The sequence below is a fragment of the Lolium rigidum genome, chromosome 4, assembly GCF_022539505.1.
Source record: "Lolium rigidum isolate FL_2022 chromosome 4, APGP_CSIRO_Lrig_0.1, whole genome shotgun sequence".
Taxonomy (NCBI): domain Eukaryota; kingdom Viridiplantae; phylum Streptophyta; class Magnoliopsida; order Poales; family Poaceae; genus Lolium; species Lolium rigidum.
The window spans coordinates 1131723-1146203 of NC_061511.1; the positions used below are offsets into that span (position 1 = coordinate 1131723).

The window sequence follows — 14481 nt, forward strand, 5'->3', positions numbered from 1 at the left end:
CGCGGTAGGAAATTTTTTGTTTTCTATGCAACGTATCCCTACATTTGATCCGTAATTAGTGAAAACACTAATTGTTTGTTGCCCTTTTATGCTTTGTTCTTATATTAATTTACATCCCTTTTCTTTCCTTTCAATTTCGTTGATCCTCTATCAATTACTTCCAATTTCGCGGCGACGACGGTGGCTCCTCCTTCTCCAGCGGCTGGTAAAGATCCATGCGACGTGTGGCGGATGACGGTGCCGCGGAGCGCCTTGGTGGCGGGTACGGATCGCTGGCGTGGCATCCTGGAGCCGGGTGAGCCCGGGCCCGATCGGGACTAGGCGGGGAAGAACATTCCATAGTGACTTTGTAATTGTTTATGATTTTTGTTTCAAATAGTTGGCGGTTTTTGATGAATCTGCAAAAAACGATTTGTTGCTTAAACATTTTTCGTGTTGCAACCACATGGTTTTCTATTGTACTTGTTTGTGATTTTTGCTGCAAATCAATCTTCCACAAAAATTATTGTCTAATCACTTTTTGTAGCATTGCTTTTTGCAAATTTTACGACAATTTTGTTGTAGTACTTTCTTTAAGCGGTTTGAGGATTTTGTTGCAATACTCTCTACTCAACCGGTAAATTACCATGGTGTCATATTTAATGTAAATATCGGGAAGATTTGGGCCAAAGTGATTTACCTTTTTAGTTTTAACGGGAGAAGTTCAGGACTTCGGGTTAATTTATAAAGAGTGGAAAATGTAAAAGTAGATTTAAAATAGTTCTGGCCGTTGGATGCCGAAGTGACGACACGGAGGATGACCAATTTTGGCTCCCAGTTCGGGCGACCGACGCCTGGCGTCGCCCAATCACAACGAATGTTTATCCTGTGACGTGATCAAAAAAATGTTTATCATGTGACGCTTTACTCTGGCACCGCCTCCTCGTTATTCTCCACTCAAACCCAAATCGCAAGAAGCCGGGCAGAAATCCATGGGCGGCGGCAGCGGTAGTGGTAGCGGCTGCGGCGATCTCAGTCCCACCAGCATCCCCACCTCCCCTTCGTCCTCCACGGAGCACCTTCCACCAGGTAATTTCCTCTGCTAGTAACCGATTGATCCCAATTTCTGGCTAGTACGATCACTTCTGTTCTTGACCTGTCGGCGCATGGACCGCTCCTGTGGTTATAGGGTTTGCCGATTATGTGCCTGTTTTGTCGCCCTCTGACGGCGACTCTGACGGGTACTCTGTCTGCGACGACCCTGAGGCGGAGGCCCTTCTCTACGGCAGCAGACTCCAGGTCCAAGACCGCTCGCTGCGGGAGGCGAAAGAGCTCATCAGGAGGTAGCGTGATCTTTCTTTGTTTATATCCCCCCTTCTACATGAAGGGGTTACTGGTTAATGGAAACAGACTGCAGTCTTTTTAAATCGACCGTGGGAAAATAGAGTGCTGCTGCTGGAACATGTAATTTGATGCTCCATGCGCGATTCTGTGAAAGGAATGCTCAGAAGGGGTATCGTGGTTTTGTGGTTTTAGAATGACCATTTGTTCATTGTCTTTGCACATGATGACCGTACTATAATCGTCAGTGAAGTCTGTGTCAGGGAAAAACAATGTTTCAGTCCCACCCCTTGGGTTTGGGTCCATTTAACCTAAACTTCAGGAGTACGAATTTGAACCTCTTAAATTTGCGGCTATGATCATGAACCTCGCCTTAGGAAACTTGAATTTCACAAACCCATACGTTGACCAAAGGGTGTCCAATAAATTGAAGTGTTTGATTGGGGCCTATCTTACAAAAATGCATTGACGTTATTTATGGTGTATTTTAAAATGTAATAGAAGCCTAGTAATGTAGTAGTATTGCGTATCTAGTCCCATGGGTTCTTTGGTTTGAGTTCATGGGCCTAAAGAGAAATGGATTAAAAAAAAAAACTATAATATCTGCCATGACATGACACCGACATAGCAAAGCTAGTAAATAGGTCAAGCTGTAAATCCTTATTACAGGGATCAACTTGTTATTTCACTAATTACTGGAAGCCAACCTGTGAGCAGGTATAATCCTGGGTACTGGATTGAAGGAGTGAGTGGTACAAAAGCTGAGGACTATGTGTTGCCTGATATCACCACATTGTTGTTGGTGGGGCCTAGAGGTGCTGGGAAAAGCACACTTGTGAACCGAATTACACGGGTCTTTGACAAGGATGATGATCATTTTGCCCCAGAGCGGGCACAGGTTTCTTGTAAGTTCTATGAATTTGGCCACAATATTTTGATTTGTGAAATACAGCTGATTTTCCTGTTGATGTTTGTATTGCTAGATAATTCCAAATCAACCAGTACATGCTTCCTTCGGGAATACAAAATTCCAAGAAGTTCAAATGGTATATGTCTATATGATACAAGGAGCTTGTCCACAAACCCAGAAAAGGACTTCAAAATTCTGCAACGTTGGATGACAAAGGGAATTAGCCATGGGCAAATGGTGATGTGGTGAGAGGTGACCCTTAATTTGATTGCATATGTTCCTGTAGGTGCTATGTGCATGAGGCTTTGCATTTCAGTTAAGTTTTTATGGTCATTCAACACATGTTATTGTGCTCATGAGTAGGCTTTTAATTCCACAACAAAAGGGACATGGTCAACTAAATGTTTGTTTCAGTTGACAGCTCTGTGATTGTCAACCTTTTTTCTGTTCAATATTTCGATTACATTTGATTCAAAAATATGTCTTAGTATGTTAAGGAGAACACATGTAGAATTCTTTGAAGTCGTTCCTGCATGTACTATCTTGAAGAATATTTGAAGTGCTTCCTACATGTATTATCCTCTGAAACATGTATAGGGAGGTGTTCAATCTATTCTTATGTTAAAAAATGTTCTACTATTTCCTTTTCATTTCCATAGATCTTATTAATGCTTAAGTGGAGGACATACATAACTTATGAAAACTAACTACTCAACATTCCACTGTCTTTTTTTTAATACACACTTTTTAAACAGGGATGCTGATGATGACGCTAAGATTAAGAACCTCGAAACAATGGGAAGACAATACAGCTGTTTGCCTTTCAAAACCAGGAAAGTCAACTTTGTGATATTTGTGGTTGATGGCATTTCTATCCTAAGATCAATTGATAGCAACAAGAAAGAATACATGGATATGATCTGCCAAACATTTATGAATCCATTCTTATCTTTTGGAGGTATGAGTAGTTATGATGATTATAATCTTATTTAGTTCCTTAACTTGCTCAATTTGTAATAAGTATATACTCCCTCCGTTCCTTGATATAAGCCATATAGTTTTTGAGAAAAATTCCAAAATATAAGATATATTGCGTTGTATCTCTTGTATGGAGATTTTTTTAGAAATTTTATTATGTTTACTTATCTAATGTGAACTCCTCTATTTTCTCACGTCAATTAGTCATGAGTAATCTTGCCCAAATCTGCTCTAGCTTTGCCTCCAAATGTGTTCTTTAATATTCGTGCCAAAAACTATACGGCTTATATTTAGGATTGGAAGGAGTATTACTTTGCACATCCACAATTGAATACATATGTATTTTTTACTAATGTTCCTATAAATAAATAAATAGTTTGGTGAAGATTTCATTTCATAAGATCCATATACAGATTTTCTATTTATGTAACATATTTGTTGTATCAAATTATTGCCCTTTTATTCTCAGCTTGCTTATTGAAAAATGTTTTTGATTGATTAATCTGTATGTTAAATTTGTATGTGGTACTGCTTCTATTGATTATAACTAATGTGATTGCAGATGACAAGCCTGCTGTTGTGGTCACTCATGGAGATAGACTATCGTTTGAACAACGTTCGCATGTTCAGAATGCATTAGCAGAGACACTTGACATTCCACTCCAGCAAATTTTTGATATACCAGGTATTGGATATTTGCTTTCTATCATGTTCTTACTATACATAGCTAACAACACCCTACATCTTATTTATATTCTATACACAGGATCTGATGACTACAGAACCGATATGGCTGTGTTGGATATGTTGCGTTACTGTATCCAATGTGCTGAACAGAACTTCCCTTTGAAACTGAATTATCTTTTAGAGGTTTGATTTCCTCCCTGATATATCATTCATGTCCTGGTCGTACTGTATAGGAAGACCATATATATTACAAAACTTAATTGATTTGTTTATACAAATGACATGCTCATCAAAGTGAGGCACACTTGATATTTTTACTGTGGTTACAAGGTAGAAGTGCATGGAAATAGGAACAGAGCTGTTGAAACAATAAAATGACATGTTTTACATGAAAAAAACAGTCATAAACTTGGCTCGAACTTTCTAACAATCAAGGCAAATTGCTGAACCTGTTCTCATTCAATCTTTTACCCCATTTTTTTGCAAGTTTGTTGGTTATTGTATGGTTGTGGCAAAGTACAAAACTGTCTTTACAATTTATACAAAGTGAGAAAGCACTGTGGTCTGGCTGTGATGTAGTATTAGAGGTGAGAACCCAGACATATTTATGGGCCAGTGATAACTATAACACTTGGAAAAATACAAAATGAAATCTTTAGGCAGAATGCGTGTCATGCCTCTTAGTATAGCACCACAGTTTGTTATTAATAACAGATGAATACAAGGCAATGACGTAGTCTTAAATACAACTGCGGACTGGTTTAACTTGACATAGAAAGTGTTTAGATGGTTATTTACTCAAAATCTCATGTGGGCAGATGCACGGGCGCGAGACCCTCACGAAGATGATGGCATGGTTGATGAGCTTAGATGCAGTCATGGATGCCGCAATTATCTTCCTGTGCGTTGTAGCCCTTCTGCTTCGGGTATCAGATAAATTCTTGTGATGATGATAGCTGTGTTCTGCATGTGGATTGTAAATAAAGTAGTGTAACCTGAAAAAGAGTTCTCTGGAAGAACAACACACATTCTGCCAATGCATGTGAATTCTTGTAATGATGTTATGCAACACACATTCTGCCACTACGGAAGAACAATGTCAACTATATCACCATGGTACATGATATGTACTGTCTAAACATATTATGAAAGAACTTTCCACTGCAGTGCATAGTTCATGTGATGTTGTATCTGTGTTTGTCAGGTGAACTTTTGAGGATTGCCCTTGTATACTGTGGAACATTTTGTCATGCCCAGAATTACAGTACAACCACTGCAGTTCCATTTTTTTGTAGATTCATGTTTTAAAAAATCTTCCTTTTTTAGAAAATGTTATTCAGGACAAGGGTAAATTTACATAAATATTCCATGCATCTAGGTATTGGGTAGCAACTTACTATTGTAACCTTTGTAAAACCATAAAATGTTCATGAGAACATCAGACCCATATGAAAACCATAAAATTGAAGTTTGAACAAATTACATAACTTGTATTGTAGCTTTTGACAATAACTCAATTTGTTATTTTCGTGTGCATCACAAATGATCACATGTGTTTATCGAAGTCGGCATAGATGAGTTTCTACACAATACCTACATGCATGGACTTTCCAAAACTTGAATTTAAAATTTTCTGAGTTCCAACGAACATATTTATGCCCCTAGCCTTATAATGTTGGAAATTAATCTAAAGTTACCAACAATTGGGAGATAAGTTTGGTTTAGTTTTTAGTGTTCTATGTGTCCGCCTTACTTCTGTCAGTCCAAGTCCTTGCACATGCCTTGTACAGAGTCTGAGTTGGGGGGATTGTGGGATAATAATCTTAACTTACCAAAAACTGGGAGGCAAGTTTGGGCTAGTTTCCTAGTGTGCACAGGTGCTTGCATCAGCTTTGTTAGTCAATGTCCTTGCACATGTCATGTACGGAGTCCAAATCAAGTCATTGACTAGTCCATTCGTGACGCACGAGCTATAGCTGGGACAGTAAGTTTGGATTGGTATTATCAGTAGTTATATCTTATCTTAGTACTACGGAATGGTTGGTACTTGTCTGTTCGTGTCCCGACTAGTCTAGGGAATGATTTCGTTTTAGTCAATATATACACCTGCATAACGGTGCTTGAAAGATTAAGTTGTAACAGAAACATCGAGTTGGAAAAAATAAGAAGAAAGGAAAGCAGCGAGGCACACCAAGTGCCTTTGACCAAATAATTCAATTGCCCGTGGTCGCTTACTTTTTTACATCATCGATCCATGGCAGGACCTAAAATTCAAAACTTTTTGCCAGTTTTTCTCTCTCTTTTGGCTCTCTCGTTGGTTGGAAGACTAAGTTACTCCCTCCGTCCAGGAACAAGTGTAACTTTTGTCATAAACCAAACTTTCTCAAGTTTGACCGACTTCATAAAAAATTAATATCACTAGATCCCCCTTAAAATGTGGTTCCATAATATAATAATTTCATGTAATGAATATTGCTACACTTTTCTATAAGTTGGTTAGAATTTAAAATTGTTTGACACTATAAGTTGGTTAGAATTTAAAATTGTTTGACACGAAACATCATTTTGGATCCTGGGCACAAGTGCTCTCATCGTATTAAAAAATTCAAAAATTATATTTATGTGTTTAAAAAAATTCTAAAAGGAGCTTATGATGTATCCCACTATCGTACACAATCTCAATTACAAATATTTTGTTTTCTGAGCTACACAAAAATGACAAAGTCTGATTTCTTTTTGGAGATTTGAATCACTATACTCAGATCTACACATTTGTTATTTTTGTGTAGCCCCAAAAACATATTATTTTCAGCTGAAAGTTTACACGAGGTTTGTGGCATACAATACTAGCTACATCATAATTTATTTTCAGATTTTTCTATAACTTATAAATACGATTTTTAATTACTTTTTAAAAAGAGATCACTGGTGCCCATGTGCACCAAATCTCTTTGTCCGACGTACAACAAAATCTAAATGCACTATACTTATTGACCATGTGACCCAGGATCCAAAACGACTATTGGTGTAAGACATGTATTAAAGCTGTTTGCGTATATTATACAGCTTGTTACATGTCGATGTTAGATATGTGAATACACAAGTAGTCTCATCCTCGTAACGGGTGAATGGGCATTGAAAGGAAAACACTGGTTCAGATGCCTCAACCTTAAGGGCTCCTTTGATTCATATGATAGAAAAGGTGTAGTAATAGGAAAAGTATAGGATGTCATGTCTGAGGAAGAGGAATTATCTTTGATTGTGGTGAAGAAATTTTCCATGAGATCTAACCTAATGTTTTTTTTCCTATGAAATTTACACAACAAGATTCATATGGGATTATTTCCTATCAGATATCCTATGACAAACGGGTTCTGAATGAAAAAATTCATGGGATCTCAATCCTACACATCCTTTTGAATAAATGAGCCCTAAAAGAGGTAATCAGAGGTAAGAAACAAATCAGGGGACTAGAAATACTCTACAACTGACTGAAAGAGGATTTTTTAAATAAAAACTGGGTATATATACAATACTTGTAGGCCTAAGCGCAGACGTATGGCTCGTGGGCTCATATTTTTATAAAATCAAAATTGGTTTAAAAGTTGAAAGAAAATATGATTTTTTACACAAATAAATAAAGATGATTTCTACGAACATGTAGATTTGAGTTGTAAAAAAACGTTGTATTTGGGCAACACAAAAATCACAAAAAAAATGTGGATCTAGCCATTGGAAATTTCGTTTTTGGTCTTCACATTTGTAATTTTTGTGTAGGTTGCATATGACAAGATAATTCAGTATAAGTATCACTAGACATATACATGCACTTGGATATTTTTTCAGAATTTCTTGAGACAAAAAGTGGTATTCTTGAATTTTTCAAAGTTCAGGCTCTCTGGAGCCTAAGTTCCTTTTTTTTTGGAGTTTTTGTCATAACCATCAGTAAGCATGCCACCCAAATATCTGAAAGAGTCGAACTAAGGAGTTCATAGTCACATACTGCATGGGAATACTTTATGCATACTAACTAAATAACCTACCTTTAGAGCAAAGTGAAAATCAGTCGAACTCTGGTAATAGATCTGGAAAATGGATGTAGATGAAGCTTGTAATGTTTTTACCTAGGTGTAACAGGTTGCAGAGGTAGGGTGATGTTGCAGTTCGCCAGGGTGTGGTCGTTCTCATTCTCAAGCAACTTCCCTAAAAAGGGTGAGGCGTTATTGGTCCGGAGAAATGCTTATCTGATCATGAATCCTCTTCTTGACATTGTCAATGGTATTATCTGAGCTCAGAGACCTAAGCCTGGCGACACTATTGCCGGCCAGTGCTCTGACATGGAAATACACCGCTCCTCCCCTTATGTTGTGGACAAGATGAAGGATAGACTCCATTTGGATGTAAGTCAGCCAAGGTCATGTCATCCTCCAGCCGTTTGCAGGCAAAGATGAGCTGCTGCTGGTGTGGCAGAATGCCCGGCTCCTCAAGAATCTTCGGTCTGCATATTGTACGGGGTCTCTTGATCTTCAGACTCAAGAGAGATGATTATTGTGGTCACTCTCTCAACAAAGATATGCATCCCTTGCGATAGGAGGCAGAGGACAAGAAGGTGAAGGGTGAACCCCCATTTAGACATTGTAGTTGGCCAACGTGTGGCCATCCTCCAGCTGCTCACCGTAAGAGATGACGTGCTGCTATTCTGGAGAGATTCCTTTCTTGTTATGAATCTTAGCCTTAACACTGTTGGACGATGGTCTCACCATACCGTGTCTTGACAATTATGTGCATCTGCTGGACAAGGCCACAAAGAATCAGCAGGACGAAAAAACTTACACTAAAGCAACCAAAAAGCAAAAAGAAGTAGATCACTAATTCCAAAAGAGAGCAGAACCAAGAACATAAATGTACACATTCGCGGCCACAAATAAGCATGTTCTAGGGGATACAGTTGATGTTGCACGGGTAATACATCTTATTCAGATCACAACAGCTAGGGATGTACGTAAACTGCCATGGACCAGGAAGTACTAATGCATTACCAGTATGACCATTGGGACTTAGGCTATCTGTTTATGTTGTGATTCCTTCATACATACTCCCTCCGCTAGGCCACTCCCCATTTTCAGATAGTTAGGGATTATAAGGCCAATCTCATCTATTGTATTAATTCCAGTGAGTACTTAATGTGATTTTCTCTTTTCTCTCTATACCCCAATGCATGTGGTTTACTCTCCCAATGTGCCTCCACTTTTATCTATCTCCTCCAAATCTCCAATGCATGTGGTTTTCTCCCACAACAATTGATGCATGCAATAATTAATGGGAGAGAGTAATTAGCTTTCTAACAGAGAGAGTATACTAGGGAATAGTATCAAACACAGGTTTGATAGATATTTGTTACAAAGGTTACTAATCAGGAATTCTACACATAAGTTATGTTTTTCTTTTGGATAGAAATACAAGATGAATAATGTGATATTCTCCATTTAACCAATCCTAAAATCTGAAATACCCCACGAGATCACCACATATTTCATGTGCCATCCCCTCCAGATTAATATACAGATAGAAAATACACCAACTTAACAGTACCTAGCATGTTTTAGAGATCCTTTACACCACAAATATGTGGTATGACTCTACTAAGAATAGAGATCAACAGGGTATGAGATCAACAGCGGTAGTATGATTCAAAATTTCTTGGAAAACATACAAGCATCACCAATCACATATTATATTAAAAACACCATAAATTTATCATTAGCTCGCAAAAGTGTCAATGATTTATAGAGTTCCGTAGATCAATCACTGCCAGAAACATGGGGCAAAATTACGGAACATGACCATGAAGATTTTCAGATGATATAATTGTAGAAGGCTGATCAGTGATCACAGCTACAATTTCATGTAGAAGGTCCTTCTTTTCCTTGTCAAAACTCTCACGTAGATGGTAAATACATCAGTGTGTGTCAACAACGTCGCACCCACTCAGTTGAAGAACATAAATCAGGTCATTTTGCAAGAGAAATTGTAGAACAGCATACAAGGAACATCAAGAGTTAGCTACTCGATTCCATACAAGACTGCACTAAGAAATTGTTCGGCAGAAAATTTACTAATAAAGGATGCACCGAGAAAAGAGGAAGTAAGGAGTGCGAAAAGGTGTGTGAAGGGAGACTCACCGCATAACAATTGAAAAGGGACATAAATTTGCAACAAGGACCTTCATGATAATTTCACTCTTTTTCTCTCAGTCAAAGTCCTGAGGAATACAAGATGAATTTATGTAAGTTCCAAATTGACCTGAATAATACTATGGCATATAACCTTGATAGATATTAATATATTATGGAATAACTCAATCAACAAAGAGCACCATTTTTAAGACTCTGAATTATGGTAGAAAAAATGTTACCTGCGTCCTCTTCTTGACTGGAGAAGTTTGCATGTTGAACCACCACTTCAAAAACTTGTTGAGCCAGTGGCCTAATAAAATAGATCCAAAGATGAACATGGATTGCATGAGTCCTCCCACCCATCCTCTAGAGGGGGAGAGAGGCAGTGATGTAGAACGAAAAGGATATTGTGCGTTCGAGAAACAGAACATGTACTTTCACTGGATTTACCTAGGAACTTTGAAGCTTCTAATGGTGTAAAAAGCTGGTTTGTGAAACAAGATCATTGAGACTAACCAGACTAATACGAGGAATAAAATTAAGTAATAAACAAACAGATAACGCTAAATTCATATAACTAATAGTCTTATACAAGAGCATGCGGTAACGGTAACTTACCAAGTCATACAAAGTTGGAGGCGGAACCTTGTGGTTCGCTTTCTCATGCAAACCGTAACTGACTAGCATCTTCCAAGTACAGAAAGTATGTACAAAAAAGAATATATTAGCACTGTCTGTATGTCTTTGAACAGCATATATCTACATTCTGGTTGTTTACAACAGGATCTGCTTGTTTCAGATGTCCAGTCCAATTGGCAGGGAGAAGTCCACGGATATGCATCTCATTGTAAAGCTTGGAAATCTCTTTCATATTGCCACATCGAATATAACCTTGAATCAGTGTCCAATATGTAATATAATTTGGATCAACATTATTCTCGATCATTTGATCCAGAAGTTTGATTGCTTCTTCCATATACCCTTGAGTACAGAGACCATGAATCAGTGTAGAATAGGTGAATACAGTAGGCTGGATACCTTCCTCTATCATCTTCTGTTTTAACTTGAAGGCCTCAGTTGTATTACTATCCTTGCAATGTCCATCAATTAGCATATTATAGGTGATAGCATTAGCAGATATACCCTTTGACTGCAACTTATTGAAAAGATTGACTGCCCTAGAAACATTCCCAGCTTTGCAGAGACCATAGATGAGAGAATTGTAGGTCACGATATTTGGAGTAAGACCAATGTCCAACATCGCATCCCTCAGACCAAAAGCTATATCAACAAAACCTGAAGCAGAACAACCATGGATGAGGGTAGAGTAAGTGTAGTTATCAGGAACGAACCCCTTTACTTTTAGATCCTCAAACAAATTTCTAGCATCTCCAACCCTACCCAATTTGCATAGCCCAAAAATAACAATGTTCCACATGATTTTTGCAGATTGATGATTTCCACCAGCAGCAGATTCAATGGCATGGGCTACTTTGCCGATATCAAGTGTGCTTGCACTGCAGTTCGGGATCATGTCAGTATAGACAAGTTTTTGCATCACCAGATTTGCCTCATCAACCTTTCCCTCTCTATAGAAACAGCTCACTAACGCACTGCAAATGAACAGATTTGGAGTCAGACCTTTCTCAACCATTTCAAAATACAAACTGCAGGCATCTTGCAGATTGCCCTCTTTGCACCATCCAGCTATCAGAGCTCCATAAGTGACTGTATTAGGAGAAAGCCCCTTTGCCCCCATTTCAACAAGGACATCATTCACCTTGTCACTTTGGTTAGCTACAAATAGTCCAGTTATGAAAGAGTTGAACATTTCAACTGAAGGAGCAAAGCCTGAACGTTCCATGTCAATCCTAATTTGAGAAGCTCTACCCAGGTCACCTACTTTACAATAACCATTAATTAATGTTCTGTAAGTTAAGCTGTCAGCAGGACATCTCCATTCCTTCATCCTACCAAATAGCTCTTCTGCTTCAGCCAACCTTTTGATCTTACACAGCCCATTGATAACCGTGTTAACTGTAATCACGTTTCTGCCCAAACCCCTTGCTAGGATTTCCTTCCAAAGGTTTAAGACCTTCTCAGTTTTACCTGCTTTGAAGAAGCCATCCAAAAGTGTGCTACAACTAATTTCATTCGGCACTACTCCCCTCTTCAACATCAAGAACCAGAGTTTAAGTGCATCATTTATAGCGCCACAGGAGCAAAAACCATTCAAAAGTGTGTTATACGTTAATGTTGTCCCTGTGAAACCATTCTTTACCATCGTGTCACAGGTTTCAAATGCCTTGCTCATGGAACCCTTTCTGCAATACCCATCTACTAGAGTATTGTAACTATATTTATCCATACCGATCCCTCTATCCTCCATTTCCTGTAAAAGTTTCTCTACTTCCACCATTCTCCCCAGCTTGCAATATCCATTGATAATTGTGTTATACACAAACAAATTAACCTGGAGTCCGGCACCAACCATCTCAGCTCTTATCCTATTGGCGTTATCCATTTCCCCTCTTTGGCAATAGCCGTTGATCAACGCACCATAGGCAACCTCGTCAATCACAATCTTCTCATTTTCTTTAATCTCCCTTACAACCCTCTCAGCCTCCTCCATCTTCCCCTCCTTACAATAACCCTTCACAAGCAAGGTATATGTCACCACATTAGGTGGCAAACCCTTACCCTCGAGCGATAGCAGCAACCTTCCCGCAACCTCAGTCTGCCCTGCTCCGCAATACCCATCCATCAGTGCATGATAGGCCACCAGGTTCACCTCCACACCAATCCCCTCCATTTCCTTCACGAAGTCTGCTGCCTGCGCCACCCTCCCGTCCCTGCAGTACGCTTTCGCCATGATAGCCACCGTGAACTCGTCTGGCAGCGTCCCGGTACTCCGAATCTTCTCAAACACAGAGACCGCTGCGCCCACATCCCCAGCCCGTACTAGCTGGTTAAGCAGGCGGTTGCAGGACCGCAGGGTGCGGCGGCCGCCAAACTTTGGCATTTCGTCGAACACGTGGAGGGCGTCCTTAATCTGGCCAGCGTCTGCATGGGCTCGGAGGAGGAGGTCGAAGGAGGATGCGGAGAAGGAGAAGTCTCGGTATACCTCGGCGAGGTGGGGGAAGAGAGGCTCTGTGGAGCGGGCGGAGAGGAGCGAGGCGAGGAGGGCGCGGGCGGCGGGAAAGCGGCGGGCGTGAGCGAGGATGTGGATGAGCTGGGCGTGCGCGAGGAGGGAGGGGCGGTAAGGAGCGAGGCGGAAGAGGTGGAGCGCGGCGTCCGGGTCGAGGCGGACACGGCGGAGGGCCGCGTGGAGGAGGGCGTGCGTGAGCGGGGAGGCGGAGAGGAGGCGGGCGGCGGCGGGGAAGCGGTGGAGGAGGAGGAGACGCGAGAGACGGCCCAGTAGAGTGGGGTCGGTGGCGGCGTCGGAGTGGGGCAGAGTGGAGAAGTGGATGTGGCGGCGGAGCAAGGAAACATGTCGGAGGATGTGGCATCTGTTGAGCATGTATCGTTCGGGGGGGTACTTGCTGGTGTTGCTGCGGCGGCGGGGTGGTAAATGGGACGGCGGAAGTGTGCGGCGGCCGGCGAGGCGGGTGGTCGGAGAGGAACGGGACGAGGCGTGGCGGGTGGGCGGGTGAAGTGGGTCTTGGGGTCAAACTATTAGGAAAGCCGGCGTCAGCCCAGTTTGTGTAGGTCAAGGAAGCAAGGCTTTGGCCCAGCTTGTTAGATCGATACCAAATTCCTATTCCCCGCCCAGCAGCGGGGCGGATAAACGCCCGCACGCGTGCAGGAGAAAGCAGGCCGCGGCCCATTTTGTTCAGATTCGAAAAACTGTTTGAATTCAAATTTTGCTCAGATTCCAAAGTTGTTTAAATTCAAATTTTGCTTACATTCGAAAATTTGCTCAAGATTCAAAATTTATTCAAATTCTGCTCAAATTCAATTTGCTTAAATTTGGAAACATTGTTGCGAATAGTGCAGGGTTGGTGTACAAGCTCAGGTCTCCACCGAGGTGACGGGGGTTGAAACCACCGAGCTACAGCCAGTTTCATGTACAAATGTTAAAGATATGGTCTTACTTACTTTCAGTGAGCGAACGAGTTAACGGGCTGGCCCACCCGGGAGCGCCTACTCACGATGCTTCCCTTGCGTGCATTGTTGGGCGCAGTTTAGGGGCTCCCGGCTGGCACGCCGCATACCCCGCTCATTCATGCTTCTTTGTTGGGCCACGACCCATTATCTTTTTTTACATTTATAGTCTTTTATTTTTTTCTTTTCTGTTGTTTTCTATTTCTTTTTCCATTTTTTAATCTGCATGTTCTTCTGAACATTTTTTAAAATTTAAAATTTAAATAGTTGTATATTTTCAAAGTTTAATACTCACTATGTCCCCAC

At 40.5% G+C, this 14481-nt stretch overlaps 2 protein-coding genes across 2 annotated transcripts; one reads left to right on the forward strand and one right to left on the reverse strand.

Moving 5' to 3' along the window:
* The first annotated feature begins 861 nt into the window (after positions 1–861).
* On the forward strand, positions 862–5078 carry LOC124708066. The gene is made up of 8 exons (XM_047239753.1): positions 862–1068; positions 1169–1322; positions 2038–2225; positions 2304–2475; positions 2986–3188; positions 3771–3893; positions 3975–4078; positions 4714–5078. Exons 1-8 carry the CDS (start codon positions 972–974, stop codon positions 4840–4842), a joined length of 1170 nt encoding a protein of 389 aa, XP_047095709.1. The 5' UTR covers positions 862–971; the 3' UTR covers positions 4843–5078.
* Positions 5079–8391: 3313 nt separating this feature from the next.
* LOC124707794 (putative pentatricopeptide repeat-containing protein At1g19290) lies at positions 8392–13591 on the reverse strand. Its single transcript, XM_047239487.1, has 4 exons — positions 10690–13591; positions 10311–10381; positions 10078–10157; positions 8392–8686 (listed from the first exon to the last, which is right to left on the reverse strand). The coding sequence occupies exon 1, from the start codon at positions 13589–13591 to the stop codon at positions 10796–10798; it is 2796 nt and encodes a 931-aa protein (XP_047095443.1). The 3' UTR covers positions 8392–8686; positions 10078–10157; positions 10311–10381; positions 10690–10795.
* Between the last annotated feature and the right edge of the window lie 890 nt (positions 13592–14481).